Source organism: Sinocyclocheilus rhinocerous, unplaced genomic scaffold, assembly GCF_001515625.1.
Source record: "Sinocyclocheilus rhinocerous isolate Xijiao unplaced genomic scaffold, SAMN03320098_v1.1 scaffold2051, whole genome shotgun sequence".
Classification (NCBI taxonomy): Eukaryota; Metazoa; Chordata; class Actinopteri; order Cypriniformes; family Cyprinidae; genus Sinocyclocheilus; species Sinocyclocheilus rhinocerous.
Window position 1 is genome coordinate 129,959 of NW_015662256.1, and position 17,641 is coordinate 147,599.

General features: G+C 36.7%; 1 protein-coding gene across 2 annotated transcripts in view; it reads right to left on the reverse strand.

Annotated features, from left to right (window-relative positions):
- Positions 1–2,012: 2,012 nt before the first annotated feature.
- Positions 2,013–17,641, reverse strand: part of appa (amyloid beta (A4) precursor protein a) — a 55,392-nt gene continuing 39,763 nt past the window's right edge. For both annotated transcript variants that reach the window (XM_016538054.1, XM_016538053.1), the window contains 8 exons: positions 17,142–17,300; positions 16,544–16,672; positions 15,580–15,679; positions 5,900–6,094; positions 4,426–4,479; positions 3,381–3,463; positions 3,025–3,171; positions 2,013–2,901 (listed from right to left, as the gene is read on the reverse strand). In XM_016538054.1, coding sequence (XP_016393540.1) covers positions 2,800–2,901; positions 3,025–3,171; positions 3,381–3,463; positions 4,426–4,479; positions 5,900–6,094; positions 15,580–15,679; positions 16,544–16,672; positions 17,142–17,300 — 969 coding nt within the window. In that variant the 3' untranslated portion in view covers positions 2,013–2,799. The remainder of the gene's footprint in view (positions 2,902–3,024; positions 3,172–3,380; positions 3,464–4,425; positions 4,480–5,899; positions 6,095–15,579; positions 15,680–16,543; positions 16,673–17,141; positions 17,301–17,641) is intronic.

The following is a 17,641-nucleotide window of genomic DNA, read 5'->3' on the forward strand; positions in this document are numbered from 1 at the left end:
AAAGTAAGCCTATTCTTTAGAGTCTATAATTTTTTTTTTGCACTGTTACACTATTTGTATGTAAATTAAGCACATGTAACCCCACATTCTCATTACTGTAATGCAGCAATGAATAAAAAATTATTTAAAAAAAAATTATAAATCAACTTTAATTAAATTAATTGCAAATATGATCATGATAAATACTTACAATTGCACAATTCAAATAATTTGTTTTTTGCATTACATTAATGATGAAAAATGATGCAATGCAATGCAAAAAAAAAAAAATATTATTGCCTGTTAAAAATCTTTTTCTTTTGATTTTGCAGTGAGATGAATCTCTCAGAATCTCATCACTGCATCTGTATCTGCAGATCAGCACTGCAGCGGAGCAAAAACTGAGACAAGACAAGCGTCAGCGCTTGAGAGATGAAGTGGAGAAAAACACTTTCTACATCTGCAGACATGGAGTGACCTAAGAACATAAAACTGACTGATTAGAAACAGAGAGACAGAGAACGATCCGAAAACAACCGCTTAAAAAACACGTACAACCACAAGTTCAATGGAGAATCAAAATTAAATATAAAGGAGTGAATAAATCTCTGAAATGCATAGTACGAAAACATTAAAGACAGTAAATGTACATCAACAGCCACCACTGGATCTCGGTCTGAAAAAAAAACACAAAAAAAAACAATAAGATATTGAAATAAAAGAATTTAATCGAGTTTAAGTTCTTTCAAAGCAGAAGCCAACGGAGTCATTTTTTGTGCAACTCAAATCATATTTTCACAAGTTACTGTTTAACCCTGCTAAAATGTTTCTATGTGAGAAAAGACCAAGATCCAAATAGCAGAAGAGTTTTTTCCGTAATTTTTTTTTATCATGCAGTACATAGTTATGGCTAGTCTTTTTTTTTTTTTTTGCATTATTTCAATATTGACAAAACTAAAAAAAAAAGGGGCAAATTTCTTTTTTTACAATTATTTTTATTATTATTATTTTTTGAAAAACAAACCAGAAACAATCAAAGAATTTGACAATCTCATTCCGAAGGACACTGATTACTAGAATAATCTCTGACCGGTTTAATGCGTCACCAAACACAGCACAGCTGCAGTCAGTGTGCAATGAAGAGGAAGGGAGATGAGTCTGACGGGATGAAGTCTCGGACGTTCACCCCTCAGATATCCCAGTGTTTCACTAGGTTAGTTGCGTGAGAGCAGACGTTGCAGCGACACGACCGTAACTCACCAGTCCTGAATACAGAACCGGTTCAGCCTAAACCAGAACCTGGACCAACGGTTCTGTAATGGAGGAATATAGTCAGTCGACAGATCAGATTCAGCCAGTTTAGGGACCACAGGTGAAACTGATTTCAATAGTTAAACATCTGGAGTGAATTCAGAAATGTGCATTTAATTAAAACCGAATTTTCAAAGTTTTCAATTTAAACTGCATTAAACAGCATTAAACTCAAGTACAAGTTTATCCAGTCAATGGGAGGTCATAGCTGAATTTAGTCATAGTGAATTCAGAATTTCTGTGCATTGAATTTTCAAACTGAATTTGAATTATGTGTTCAATTTAGACTAAATTTAACTTGACACTGACTTAAACAGCATTAATTTGATCATGTTTGTGTATGTCCAGCCAATGGGAGACCATAGTTGAAACCTGGAGTTAATTTTAAACTAAATTTAAATTATGTATTCAATCTAATTCGCAATCTGAATATGAATTCTGCATTCAATTTGAAACTGGATCTTCAACAACTTGAAACTGAACCCAACATCATTCATCTTATTATGTTCATGGTCATCTAGCCAATAGCCAAAAGTCATAGTTGAAAAATTTGGAGTGAATTTGATGTAAATACAATTTTAAACTGAATTTTCGAACTTCAAATGTTCAATTTAAACTGAACTGAACTTGAAATCAACCCTATCAGCATTAATCAGATTTTGATATAGGCACATTTGAATTTGGCGTTCAATTTGATTTGTGAATTGAACTGATTTCGAATTATGCATTCAGTTTGATTTTTAATTTGAATTTTGTGTTCAATTTAATTTGTGATTTGAATTCGAATTATGGATTCACTTTGATTTGTGATATGAATTTGAAATATATTTGTGATTTGAAAGGAATTTGAATTGTGCATTCAGTTTGAAACTGAAACTCAAGATTGAGCCTAACAGCATTAATCTGACCATGTTCTTGTTCGTCCAGCCAATGCAAGGTTAGAGTTGAAAAATCTGCAGTGAATTGAAAACAAAATTTGAATTATGTGTGAATTATGAGTTTGATTTGTGATTTGAATTGAATCTCAATTGTGCATTCAATTTGAAACTGAATTTTGTCTAGCCAATGGGAATTCATAGTTGAAAAATCTGGAGTGAATTCAGAACTATGGATTGAATTTGACATGATCGACTTCATACTTGAACTTGAAACTGACCCCAACAGCATTAAACTCCTGTTCACATTTGTCCAGCCAATGGGAGCTCATAGTTGAAAAATCTGTAGTGAATTTAAAACTAAATTTGAATTATGCGTTCAATTTTTATTGAATCTCAATCTTTTGAACCGAACTGAATTTAATCTTTTGTGCATTCAGTTTGAAACTGCATCTTCAACAATTGAAACTGACAAAAGTTCATCTTCGTCAAGACAATGGGAGGTGATGTTTGATTGACATGTAAACTAGCCAATAGGAAGCATGATGTTAAGGAGCGGTGAGGTTGGGCTGGTGTCTCCTGCACCGTCTGCAGATAAGGAGGAGGTACGGGGAGGTGAGCTATCGTCACACCATCAGTTGTGAATCTGCTCGAAGAACTTGTATGTTGGGTTTTCGTAGCCGTTCTGCTGCATCTTAGACAGGTGACGTTCCTCCGGGGTCACAGCAGCGTCCACCTGAGGGTCAAAATAATTCGGATTTCAAATGAATCACTATTTCGGCTCATTTGATTCAAGTTCATCCTTCATGAGACAAATCATGATGAATTAACAAACACACACACGAGTGCACTCACTGACCTCAATGATTCCATGGTGGATGGACGTGTACTGCTTCTTCCTCAGCATCACCAGGGTGATGACGATGATGGTTGCTATGACAACACCTCCGACCATCAGGCCAATAATAGCTCCCTTATTGGAGCTGACGTCCTCTGCGAAGAAAACCTGAACACCAGAAACAAAAGACAAACATGAAATTACAGTCACACAGGCTGAACTCTCATCAGGGATGTGTTGCCATGACAACAGCATCATGTAATACAACGGGCAACACGGGTACAGCCATGGAAGTGTATGCATGCCGAAACATAAATATTTATTTTTAATTAAGTTCATTTTAAGTGGGTGTATGAAGTGTTTCTATGTGTAGGTACCAGTTTCTGATGGTAAACTTCACTGTGTCTTTCTTCAGCTTCCATCCGCAACTCAGGAACATCATCAGGCTTCAGTCCAGACACTGAACAACAACCACAGAGACAGATATTAAATATCGGTTCGGACACGTTTTAGTGATGATGCAATCGAGCTTGTGCAGCTGGAATTGACTGTTTACATGCACATAAATTTCTGTTTCAGCTCTATATTCAGGTTGCAGCCATATTCTGAATATGATGTTTATGTCAGCCAATCTACACATGCATGTTTTTGCTGGGGAGATTATTTAATTTATTACTACTTTACACAAACTTTTAACTGGGACTCAGACACTTTCACAACGACCATCAAAAATGCTCATCAACAACAACACCAAATGAGTTTCTTGTGGTCTGTATAATAATCAGAATACTGTCAAATCAGATTAATCTCGATGAATATTGATGTTCTTGTTTTTGTTATCTTTTTATGTTTATATTGTTTTTATAACATAAGGGGAAGTTGTGGCCTAATGGTTAGAGAGTCGGACTCGTAACCCAAAGGTTGCGGGTTCGAGTCTCGTACCAGCAGGGATTGTAGGTGGGGGGAGTGAATGTACAGCGCTTTCTTCCACCTTCAATACCACGACTGAGGTGCCCTTGAGCAAGGCACCGAACCCCCAACTGCTCCCCGGGCGCCGCAGCAAAAATGGCTGCCCACTGCTCCGGGTGTGTGTTCACGGTGTGTGTGTGTTCACTGCTGTGTGTGTGCGCACTTAGGATGGGTTAAATGCAGAGCACTAATTTTGAGTATGGTTAACCATACTTGGCCACATGTCATGTCACTTTTTTCACTTTTATTCATTTTTATTTTAGTTTTAGGTTTTTAAAGAATCAAATTAAACTAAATTAAAATGAGAAATGTTGCTTTGGCAACAAGCTGAATTTTTATTTTTTTAATATTTATTTTCAGTTATAATTTATTTAATTTAAAGTAATGGAAATGTTTATGGTTTTAGTTTTATTGAACTATAATACCCCAGAATGCACATCTGATCACATGTACCTGGTCGTGTCGGCAGGCCTCGGTCTGGAATGGGTCGCGCATCGACCGGCTCAACTGCAGAGAGACATGAGACATCAGCTACTGATTCACTTCATATTCACATCAAAACCATATCAACTGAAGGAAAGTGTCTGCTAACTTCATATGCAAAATGACTGATAGGAAGAGAAGACACGAAACACTTGCACTTTTAACACTCAGTGTTTTGTTCAGTCACAGTATTGTTATTGCCATGTAAAACTAAAACTAATTTCTTTTTGGTTAATTAAAAAAACAATACTTTAATATCCAGTGTTTTATTCAGTAACTGTTGTTATTGTTAACTAAAACTATTAAAACATGTTTTTATTATTTGAAATAAAGCTGAAACAAATAATACTTTAATACTATACATTAAAACTGAAAAGTAATACTTTAATGCTCAGTGTTTTATTCAGTAACTGTTGTTATTTTAACCAAAACGATAATTTTTTAATGGAAATAAAACTTAAAAATAATACTTTAATACTCAGTGTTTTATATAGAAACATATTTTATTAATTAAAATTATTAATGTTTTTAAATTGAAATAAAACCTAAATAAATAATTAAAAAATAATAAAAACAAAGACACTGTTCTTATTTTGTTAAGTAAAACTATTAAATTTTTTTTATGGAAATAAACCTGAAAAATAACACTGTAATACTCAGTGTTTTATTCAGTAACTGCTGTTATTTTGTTAACTAAAACTATTAAAAATTGTTTTTGTTAATTGAAATAAATCTGAAATAAAATAAAATAAAATATAAAAATTCTAATATAATATAAATATACAAATTTGATGAAAAACTTACAAAAGAAAATAACTTTAATTAAAACAATACAGTAAAGCTAAATAGAAATACCTAAAAAACTTTGAAAACAAGATATTTAGAAATAGCTAAAAAAATACATAAAAATGGCAAAAGAACATAACTTTACAAAAAAATAATATTAATAAATACTGTATAGTATTTAAATAATAGTAACAGTTCGAGTGACGAGTGCTTTAGTGTGCAGCATGTTAATGGATTGCTGGTGATTTTCAGCAGGTCTGTGTTCCTGACGGCGGATGTCAGATCTGCTTCCATATGGCGCTCACTGTGCTGACCTGGCTCAGGTGCTCATGAGGCAGCCGGGGCTGCTGGGATATGTGTGTGTTTGTATGTGTGTATACCCTGGTTCTGTGTGTTGGGCTGGTTGAAGCTCCCGGGGTGTATGTGTGTGAGTGTGTGTGTTCCTGCTATTCCTGACAGTACAGGGACCAAATGTCCCTTGTGGGGACATTTTTTTTATCCCCATGAGGAAACAAGCTTATAAATCATACAGAATGACGTTTTTTTGGAAATCTAAATTAGCAGAAAGTTTTGTATGAGGGGTATACAGTATAGGTACAGTATTATGTCTATGGAATGTCCCCATAAAACTTGGAGACCAGTATGTGTGTGTATATACCCTGGTTCTGTGTGTTGGGCTGGTTGAAGCTCTCGGGGTGGATGAAGCCGAATCCCTGCGTGTCTTCAGCAGGCAGCAGGTCCAGGCTGCCGGTGCTGTCGGGCATCAGGGCATCGTTACCGTAACTCACCCGCACGTCGCTCTGCAGGTTCGCCAGCTGTGCGGACATTTCCTGCTGCTCGCGCTGCAACAGCTCTGACACACACAGACATTCAACACAACATCAGAAAACAGGCCTCAATAATGCGTGGAAATAAACAATAATCACAACTTTGAATGTGTTATTATAGACATTTATCTAAACACTACAATAAAGACTTATTTTAATTATAATTTAAATTTTTTTATTTATTTTATTTTTATATATGAATTTGAGTTTTGTGTTTTCTTGTTATTTTATTATATATTATATAAATATAAATTATATTTATATTATATATAAAAAATAACAACAACAATAATTAATAATAATACAAATTATTATTATTATAAGACCTCATTAGATTCAGTATTACAGTAAAAGACTAACACAACAATTTTTATTTAAACCTGCATACAGTAAATGTAGTACTACAAATACTTAAATGATGTATAGGTAATTTACAGTTTAATATTTTAGTATTTTTCTCATTACAATAATGAGAACTAGGTTTTTCAGCAATTTAGTGGAAAAAGTGTAATTTTTGTCAAAAAATACATTATTTTTATTGCAATATTTTATATAATTATTTGTTATTCACAATAAATATATATATATATATTTGTTGTTATTTTAGTATCACTGAGTATCAGTTTTTATTTTTACACTTTTCATTAAATTAAAATTTTAGTAGATTTTTTTGTGTTTTTGTCGTTTTTAGTAGTTTTTATTTTTGATATATAGGTCTCATGCCAAGCATCTGGAGAGACTGGTGAGTACACAATTGAGGAAATGGATTGGGCTACACGGATGCCTTAGCAGCATAGGGCTGTACGGCAATGGAGCTCTCTCTCTTCCTATTTCAAGCCTTGTGGAGGAGAACAAATGCGCCAAAACGAGGCTTGAGATGATGCTTAAAGAATCCCGCGATCCCTGTGTAAGAGATGCTGCTCCAACATTGGCGACAGGGAGGAAATGGAATCCAGTTACAGCAGTTGCTGATGCAAAGGCAGCCCTCAGACACCGGGATATTGTGGGGCCAGTCTAATATGGTAGAGGGGGACTTGGGTTGGGAATAATAACACCTAAATGGCAAAAGGCAACAGCAAAGGAACAGCGACACCTGGTGGTGAAGGAGGTACGCCGGCAGGAGGAAGCAACTAGATGCGTTAGAGCAGTCTCCCAAGCCCAACAAGGCCGCTGGATGAGGTGGGAAGGTATAGAACGGCGTAAAATCACTTGGAGTGAGTTGTGGAGCATGGAAACCAACAGGCTAAGTTTTATCGTGATAGCCACATATGATGTGCTGCCCTCTCCAATAAACTTGCAGGTATGGTGTGGACAAGACCCAGCCTGCCACCTGTGTGCAGCCCTGGCAAACCTCAGACATATCCTGGTGGGTTGTAAGACCAGCCTGACACAGGGAAGGTACACATGATGCCACAATCAAGTACTGAAGTGCTTGGCGGCAGCAATAGTACAGAGAGAAGCTGGACAGTTTCTACTCTATTGCTGACGCCGGGCGGATGTGGCAAGGCATGCAGCACATCACAAACTACAGGACCACCACGAGCACCACTATCAGCTCTTCAGACAGCCTGCCGGATGACCTCAACACTTTCTTCGCCCGCTTCGAGACCTCCAGCATCGACACAGAGAGGAGGCACACACACACTCTGACCACTCAACCCCCCTCCCCCCCTCCCACTGTCTCATCAGCTGCGGTACACAAAGCGCTGAGGAAAATCAACCCCCGCAAAGCAGCAGGGCCAGACAACATCCCTGGACGGGCCCTCAGAGCTTGTGCTACGGAGCTGACTGATGTACTCACTTCCATCTTCAACCTCTCCCTCAGTCAGAGCATCGTCCCAACCTGCTTCAAGACCACAACCATCATCCCCCTTCCCAAGAAGAGCCCCCCGACCTGCCTGAACGACTACAGGCCAGTAGCACTCACTCCAATCATCATGAAGTGTTTTGAGAGAGTGGTGCTGACACACATTCAGAGCAGTATGCCGGACATATTGGACCCACTGCAGTACGCATATCGGCCCAACAGGTCCACCTCAGACGCCATTGCTGCTGCCCTCCATATTTCCCTTTCTCACCTGGAAGATAAGGACACTTATATCAGGATGCTCTTTATTGATTATAGCTCCGCCTTCAATACGGTCATCCCTCACAAACTCACCCAAAAACTGATTGTACTTGGACTACACCCCACACTTTGTGACTGGCTCCTAGACTTCCTGACTGGCAGACCGCAGTCTGTTAGGATTGGAAATAGGACCTCAGACACTGTCACAACAAACATTGGCACCCCACAAGGGTGTGTTCTCAGTCCCATCCTCTACACACTGTTCACACATGACTGTGTTGCCTCCCACAAGGACAACATAATACTGAAGTTCGCTGATGACACCGCAGTGATAGGACTTGATCATTTGTAATGTTATTGCTGTTATTACTACCATTGTATATTTATTAATATTACTCATGTAGCCTCATCTCAATTTGCACATCTGTTACTGTTACTGCTGCTATTGTTATCATGTAGTTGCACTCAATTTGCACGTTACTGCACTATTGTTTTTTTTTGCACATAAGTTAATACTGTACATTCGCATATGTAGATACCATATACATAGTCTATATTTCTATTTTCACATTCTATATTTCTACTCTATACTCGCATATATAGATACACATAGTCTATATTTCTATTTTTTTTTCATAGTTTTATTCCTACTACTGCAGCATAGTTTTTATTATTATGTTTCTTACATTGTATGTATGTATGTATATGTGTATAGTTTGTGTATGTGTGTGTATAGCATTGCACTGTCTTGGCATTTATTGTGGACAGCAAAGTAAGAATTTCATTGCTCAGGGAAACTTGCTTTCCTCACTGAGCATATGACAATAAACGCTTTGAATCCTTGAATCCTTGAATAGAGACCAAGAGAGTGTCAACAAACGCCATCCTCCAAAATGCCAAGAATACCTTACCAAAAAGGCAGTCCTTTGTTAAGGAAGGGGAGAAAAAGCAGGCTAAGTGCCTGTCCCCTGACGCAGACCAGCTGAATATAGCTAGGGACTGGGAAATGCGAGTCGACTTAATCCACAGACTCAGTTTCCCATTCGAAATTGCAGTCACCAATCTGCGCCCAGACCTGGATCTCTGGCCCAACTCCAGTAGGATCGTCATAATAGTCGAACTGACAGTCCCTTGGGAATAGGCCATTAACGAGGCCTTTGAAAGGAAGAAGCTACGATATGCCAACTTGGCAGCTGAGGCAGAGGAGCGGGGCTGGACAGTGAAAGTATACCGGGTGGAAGTGGGCAGCAGGGGCTTTGTGGCTAGTTCCAGTATAAGGCTGCTGAAGGAGCTGGACATCAGAGGACAGACCCAGCGGAGGATAGTCAGGGAACTGGCCACTACCGCTGAAAGAAGCAGCCACTGGCTGTGACTGAAGCGGATGGACACAGTGTGGGCTGCCAAATGACCATGTACCAAAGTGACACACACCCGGGTCTGATCAGCCTGTGGTGGGCCTGCCTCAGCTGAGGGTGTCTTGTGATAAAGGGCCGAAACACCCAATGGGGCTGGGGTACACATCTGATGATGTGTTGCATTGGTGGAAACACCATACAAAAGTCATTGGCAACATCACCTCAACAAAAGGCATCTTTTGCCTTTCTCTGTAAAAACAGCGAAAACAAGGTATTTCACTGAAATTATAAATAAGAACTGTCATAAGCCAAAAACTCTTTTTAACATTATCAATGCCACTATCAATCCTTCCATTTTCTCTTCTACAGAAGTGTCTTTGCTATCATGTGATGATTTTCTCAAGTTTTTTGTAAATAAGATACATGATATAAGAATGGGGATAAATCCTGTTCTGTCTGACCCTTCGACTCCCCCTAGTTGCACTGCTGTTTTAAGTCATTTTACTACTATTACTGAAAACTATTTTATAGAATTAGTGGATCATCTTAAACCATCTGTCTCTCCAACTGATGTGATTCCTCCATATTTTCTTAAACAAGTTCTGGACGTGGTGGGTCCATATCTTTTGACTCTGATAAATCGCTGCTTAGAAACTGTTACTATTCCTGAGCTGCTAAAACATGCAACTGTTCGTCCTCTGCTTAAAAAACAGGGCATGTATCCCTCCGTTTTAGCACATTTTAGGCCCATTTCCAATTTGTCATTCATTACAAAAATTTTGGAGAAAACTGTTCTTGAACAATTGCAAACTTCTCTAGCTGATAATATGATCTTTGAGGTTTTTCAGTCTGGTTTCATAAAATATCACTCTACTGAGACTGCATTGTTGAAGGTTTTTAATGATATACTCTTAACATGTGACTCAGGCAACTACGCTGTTCTTGTGCTTTTAGATCTCACAACCGCATTTGATACTGTTAATCATGCTGTCCTTATTGATCGATTGGAACACTGTGCAGGTATTACAGGCAGTGCATTGGAGTGGTTTAAATCTTATCTTACCAATATAACTTTTTCAGTTAAGATAGGAGATCGTACTTCTAGTAATGCTGTATTAACCTGTGGGGTTCCCCAAGGATCCATTTTGGCTCCCATCCTTTTTTCTTTATATATGCTTCCACTTGGTTCCATTTTCAGAAAATATGGGCTGTCATTCCATTGTTATGCTGACGATACACAAGTTTATCTGCCAATAAAACGGAATTCGGATGGACTGGATGCTCTCCTGGCCTGTTTGACAGATGTAAAGGCATGGTTGTCACTAAACTTTCTGAATTTCAATGAGGAAAAAACAGAAATTATTGTTTTTAAACCCTCAGATTCTTTGACTGCTCCCAATCCAAACCTTGGTGGGTTATCATCATGTGTTAAGCAATATGTGAAAAATTTGGGTGTGGTATTTGATGAACATCTGAAGTTTGATAGGCAGATAAATTCTGTGGTCAAATCATCCTTTTTTTCAGTCGCGGCTTCTGTCTAAAGCGAAGACTTTTCTTTCTTTTAAAAACGTTGAGAAAGCGATTCATGCTTTTATTACCTCTAGATTAGATTACTGTAACTCACTTTATGCTGGGATTAGTCAAACCGCTTGATCCCGATTACAATTGGTTCAGAATGCGGCAGCTAGACTTTTGACCGGGATTCATAAACGGGATCATATTACTCCGGTTTTACAGTCTTTACACTGGCTGCCTGTGCGTTACAGAGTAGATTTTAAAATTTTACTTATTGTCTATAAGTCACTAAATGGTATGGCTCCATCATATATCTCTGATTTATTGATTGAGCACAATGTATAACATGTGACTCAGGCAACTACGCTGTTCTTGTGCTTTTAGATCTCACAACCGCATTTGATACTGTTAATCATGCTGTCCTTATTGATCGATTGGAACACTGTGCAGGTATTACAGGCAGTGCATTGGAGTGGTTTAAATCTTATCTTACCAATATAACTTTTTCAGTTAAGATAGGAGATCGTACTTCTAGTAATGCTGTATTAACCTGTGGGGTTCCCCAAGGATCCATTTTGGCTCCCATACTTTTTTCTTTATATATGCTTCCACTTGGTTCCATTTTCAGAAAATATGGGCTGTCATTCCATTGTTATGCTGACGATACACAAGTTTATCTGCCAATAAAACGGAATTCGGATGGACTGGATGCTCTCCTGGCCTGTTTGACAGATGTAAAGGCATGGTTGTCGCTAAACTTTCTGAATTTCAATGAGGAAAAAACAGAAAATTATTGTTTTTAAACCCTCAGATTCTTTGACTGCTCCCAATCCAAACCTTGGTGGGTTATCATCATGTGTTAAGCAATATGTGAAAAATTTGGGTGTGGTATTTGATGAACATCTGAAGTTTGATAGGCAGATAAATTCTGTGGTCAAATCATCCTTTTTTCAGTTGCGGCTCCTGTCTGTCTTTCTTTTAAAAACTTTGAGAAAGCGATTCATGCTTTTATTACCTCTAGATTAGATTACTGTAACTCACTTTATGCTGGGATTAGTCAAACAGCTTTATCCAGATTACAATTGGTTCAGAATGTGGCAGCTAGACTTTTGACCGGGATTCATAAACGGGATCATATTACTCCGGTTTTACAGTCTTTACACTGGCTGCCTGTGCGTTAGAGAGTAGATTTAAAAATTGTACTTATTGTCTAGAAGTCACTAAATGGTATGGCTCCATCATATATCTCTGACTTATTGATTGAGCACAATGTAACCAGATCTCTCCGGTCCTCTAACCAGAGACTCTTGTTTATCCCCAAGATGAGGCGGAAGCGCAGGGATGATCGCGCTTTTGCTACAATTGCGCCAAGACTCTGGAATGATCTGCCCATTTTTATTAGAATGGCTTCATCTGTGGCTATTTTTAAGTCTAAATTAAAAACCTATCTGTTCGATAAGGCTTTTAACTCTGGTTGAAGCACTCTTTATCCTTGTCCTATATTTTTGCTGCATGTTATGACGTTTTTCTTTTCCTTTTTCTCTCCTTGTTCGTGGTTTTACTGTTTTTATTTTTATTTTTCATTGTGTTATTGCTGTTTTTAGTTATTCTATTGTAAAGCACATTGGTTAACTCTGGTTGTAGTAAATAGTGCTATATAAATAAAATTGCCATTGCCAATTCCATCTTTCACCCAGGCTAAAGTTCGCACAGAAACTGGGATCTGATAGACATCAGATAAGGTGTCTCACTGGCAACATCCATGAAAGAGAAGTACACATCATGTGCAGCATTACATATCATCAAAACGTCAAGAATCCCCACCCAATGACTGCAGCGAAGAATTGTACCATCTTCATCTATCCATCTTACCATACTAGTCCTTTTTTTATTGTTCCCCAGTCACGCATAAAGCAATTGTAAATTCACGACTGATTATAGGGTATTGAGGCAAGTACCACAGACATGGATTAGGCCATGATCCTGGATTCTTGCTGAACCAAATTCAGAGCATAACAATTGCTGCGTCTCGCTGTGTTCTGCTCACAGTGAAGAGAAAATGTTCTATGGCTAAATGGTGCTGAATTTTGGGATTATAACACCTAGTCCTATTATGCAAACGTCTAAATAGTTTTTATTTTATTTTACGATTTCAGTTTTAGTTTTAGTCATTTTAGAACATCAAGTTAAACTAAATTAAAATGGGAAATGTTTTATATAATATATTTGATTTTAGTTAATGTTTATTTCAATTAATGAAAATGTTTTTTTTATTAGGTTTTAATTTTAGTTTCAGTTTTTCAGACCTGTACGTCATCTTACATTGCAAACATTTGACTGTTGAGTTGACTTGAAGCAGGGCAACAACTCACTGCATGATGCAGTCAATAAATGCAGTTATATGTCCCTATAATTCAAGAGAATTCAATATCACACGAGCGCTATTTTTGTCCTGAATAGCACGAGTGCATATGTGATTTATACGACAGTTCAGTAAATAAGTTAATGTTGTGTTATATTTTAAACACAATATTGTCTGTTTTTGCCAACGAAGATATTACCTATAAAGCCACAGCAGAACTGTTGTGCGTCTCCGAGCAACACAGCAGTGTTTAGTTTCTGAATGAATCATCCTTTTGAACAAATCCAATGAATGAATGAATGACTCAATGACTTACTCATAAAGACATTTACCGCCACCTACTGGCAGTTTTAGTTTCTTATTTAGTGTTTCATTTTATAAAAAATAAAAAAAAATTTCCATATAAAAAAAAAAAAAGGGATAGTTCACCAAAAAAAATGAAAATTCTGACATCATTTACTCACTCTCATGTCGTTTCTTCTTTTGTGGAACATAAAAGAAGATATTTTGAAGACGGTTGGTAACCAAGCTCTTTTGGTTACCAATGACTTTTATTATATGAACAAAAACTAGAGATGCTTCTCAAATCATCTTCTTTTATGTTCCATAGTTTATGTTAGGCCACTGTAGCCTAAATGTGTAATACATTTTATGTTGAATCAAATAAAATATTTCTTTCTAACACTACATTTTATAATGTCTATTTGATACTTTTCTCATTTAACACACTAATGTCTTTAAATTAGCTCTTGGCTTTAAATTATTCTTTATTTTTTTCACAAACAAATTTAATTTGTGATTGATTAGATTAATTAATCACATCATGTAATTAATTAGATAAAAAAAAAATTTATCAATCGACAGCCCTAATACACACACACACACACACACACACATACACACATATATTTTTAGAGTTTTTTAAACATAAACATTTTGGTAATGTTTAAATCCGATAGAAATTAATTGATTTTGATTCATTTTGATGCTGCATGGGAAGATGGCAGAGTTAAAAAAGATGCTCAGGAATCATGTGATCTTGGGCAGAAAATGGAAAAAACTCTGCGGTGAGCAAATGAAAGAGAAGAAATGGCAGGCTGATGATACGACAAGATTACAGAGGAAACGACCTGCTTATCAGAGCTTTAATTACACACACGCTTAATGAAAGACGAGCTGCTGCCGAACACAGGAATGAAGCCAGAGAGACAGAGAGTACAGATGGTGCAGTGACGCACGGACACAAATAAACCAGGAGGAGGTGAAGAGGAGAGCCAGAGATCAGCCTGCATACAACATCTGACCGACACCACTCCATCACTACATACAGGTGAGTTCATGTGGATTCATTTGAGAAAAAGTTAAAGAAACAGTTTGTCATCATTTAGACTGATGCATCTCTTTTCTAAAGAACAACATCATACAGTGTTTAGGAGAAATAAAATAAAAATAAGTTATGTACCCATACAGTGTTTATACAGTACCTTCAGTGCAGTGTTATGTTACTATCACTGAGATACTATTATAGTTTTTCTTAATATTTTGAATGAGTTTTTTTTATATTTTCTTTTCTCATTTTAATTCCTTTTAAAAGTTTTAGTAGATTCATTTTGTCATTTTAATATTATTATTATTTTTTAAATATGTCTATAATTTTTATTTCAGTTTTAGTTCTTCTGGACCTTCAAGTTAAACTAAATGAAAATGAGAAATGTTGCCTTGAAAAATAGCTGAATTAAAATACAGAATAAATAAAAATAATTGTTTGATAAAAAATTATTCAGTTGTAAGTAATTTTGTTGTGTTTTTGTCATTTTTATTAGTTTTTGTTTTCTGTAAATATGTCTATTTTATTTGATTTCAGTTAATGATTATTTACTTCAACAAATATGTTTTATTATAGCTGAAATAAAATAAGTTTAATGGTTTTTATATTTTATTTTGTTTCAGACATGACATGAGAAAAAACATTTACTTAAATCTTTATTTAAAATGATTTACTAATTTGTTCCCCTGTTTAAGTTAAATCAAAATGAGGAAACAAATTAGTAAATTGTGGGTATGAGTTCTTAATTCGTGGCCACGAGGCTCTGTAATTTTATTAAAAGTAACAAAATGTTTTTTTTCATGGTTTTATTTTAGTTTTAGTTAATAATCCTGGTTCAGTGCACATCAACGGTCACGTTTCTTTATTTATTGCCTCAAACTCACCGACTTGGTCCTGAATATCTTCAGCGACTCCCGGAACCTTGAACAGCAGCCCGAGAGACTGATTCATCCGCTCCTCAATCACACGCAAATGGGTCAGCACCTGAGGTCAAAGGTCAGAAGGGTCAGTGAGCCTTTAATCTGCATCAATTCCAAAGATGCAGCTAACTCACGCTTTGCTCATCTTCAGTGGCTTTCATGTAAATCCTAGTAAACTAGCTTGCTGTCAACATAGGGAGCTGCCTACTTAGGCAACATCCTCATGAAAAGGAACATGTGACTGATTTAAAATGCTCTACATCAGTCAATGTCAAATCACAATCCATTGCAATAGAGTGATGAATAGTTGAATAGTTTATAATACAATAGTTTGTAATAGTGTGGTAAATTAAATAAACAAAACAAAACAAAGCCAGACCAGGGTTACAATAGTCAACTAAAACTAAACCATAAAAAAACTATTTTTGTTATCTGAAATAAAATAAATTTTAGCTGGAATAAAATAAAATAAAATATGAAAAAACTGCCAAGGCAATACTTCTCATTTTTGTTTAGTTTAACTTGATGTACTTGATGTAAAAAAACTGACAAAACTGACAAAAAATTAAAATGCAAATATAAATTAAAAACTAATTAAAATGAAATTAAACTAAATAAATTAAAAAACTAATTAAAATGAATAAAAAGTATAATAGTATCCCAATGAGTGTCTCAAACACCAACTTAACTTTGTTAATCAGTTTACTATTAGTCTCTCTCCATAATTCCAATCTTACTGAACAAAACCATAAAATAATAAAATTCCTGGCCTCGTCAAGTGCAAAAGTTAAACAATGTTACTGGAACAAAGTGATTCATTATTTATAGGTAGCATACTGTACTTGTGCAAAGCACAAGAACACTGACTGTGAACAATGATGATATTCTGCTGGTTATTATAAGTGTTTTTCTCTCTGCTGACTGGTACCTGAGGCCGGATCTGAGCAGCTTTCTTAGGATCGACCATGCGTACGTGTTCAAAGTGTTTGAGTGTGTGCTGTCGGTCCTTCTGCTCGGCGCGAACGTACTTCTTCAGCAGGCTGAACACGTGCCGCGGCTAAAGAGAGACAACATTTTAAGTTATTAGCTTTCTATAATTACTTATTCCATATTAATCACAAGGAAAAAAGACTCACGGTAACATCACATGCATCCAAATCCTAAATAACTGTTTGTCAAGCAGTTAATGTGAGTACAAACTGGGCAATATTGTTCACTTTAAATTACAATGTAAGCTAAAAAACTAAACTATTATAAAAATATTATTCGACACCATTTTCAAAAATGATTCACAGATTCATTTGACTTCCTGTGCGGCATTGTGTTTTGTGCAGAGAAATATATTATTTTTGAATTCATTTGAAATATTTTATAATCCTACTGACCCCAAACTTTGGAATGCTAGTGTATGTTCATGTTTCTTGTGAGATTCTCATGATTTTCAGTATCTAGACTGTAGTTATAATATCGAGTGGAGGGTGGAGTGACTGTGTGTATGTTCGTGTGTTGAAGGACACGGCATGTACCCGGGGCGGATCGGCCTGCAGGGCAGACAGGTAGCTCTCCAGAGCGAGGCGCCGGCGGTCGTTCAGCAGCGCCTCCACACGCGCCATGTGTGTCTCCACCAGCTGCTGCCGCTCACTGGCCGCCTCCTGCTCCAGAGCTTCCACCTTCTCCTGGAAGTGCTGCGGAACAAACAGAGGTCAAGCAAAGCCTCATGGAAAATATTCCAGTAAGAGCGAAGGACTATGGGAAGTGTGCTTCAGGGCCTCATGGGAAACTTCCATGTGATGATTTCCTGGTAAAGGTTCTTTTAAAGGGATAGTTCACCCAAAAATGAAAATTCTGTCATTAATTACTCACCCTCATGTCGTACTAAACCCGTAAGATCATCTTCGGAACATAAATTAAGATATTTTTGATGAATTCTGAGAGCTCTCTGACCCTCCCATAGACAGCAATGTAATTACCACGATCAAGGTCCAGAAACGTAGCAAGGAGATCGGTAAAATAATCCATGTGACAT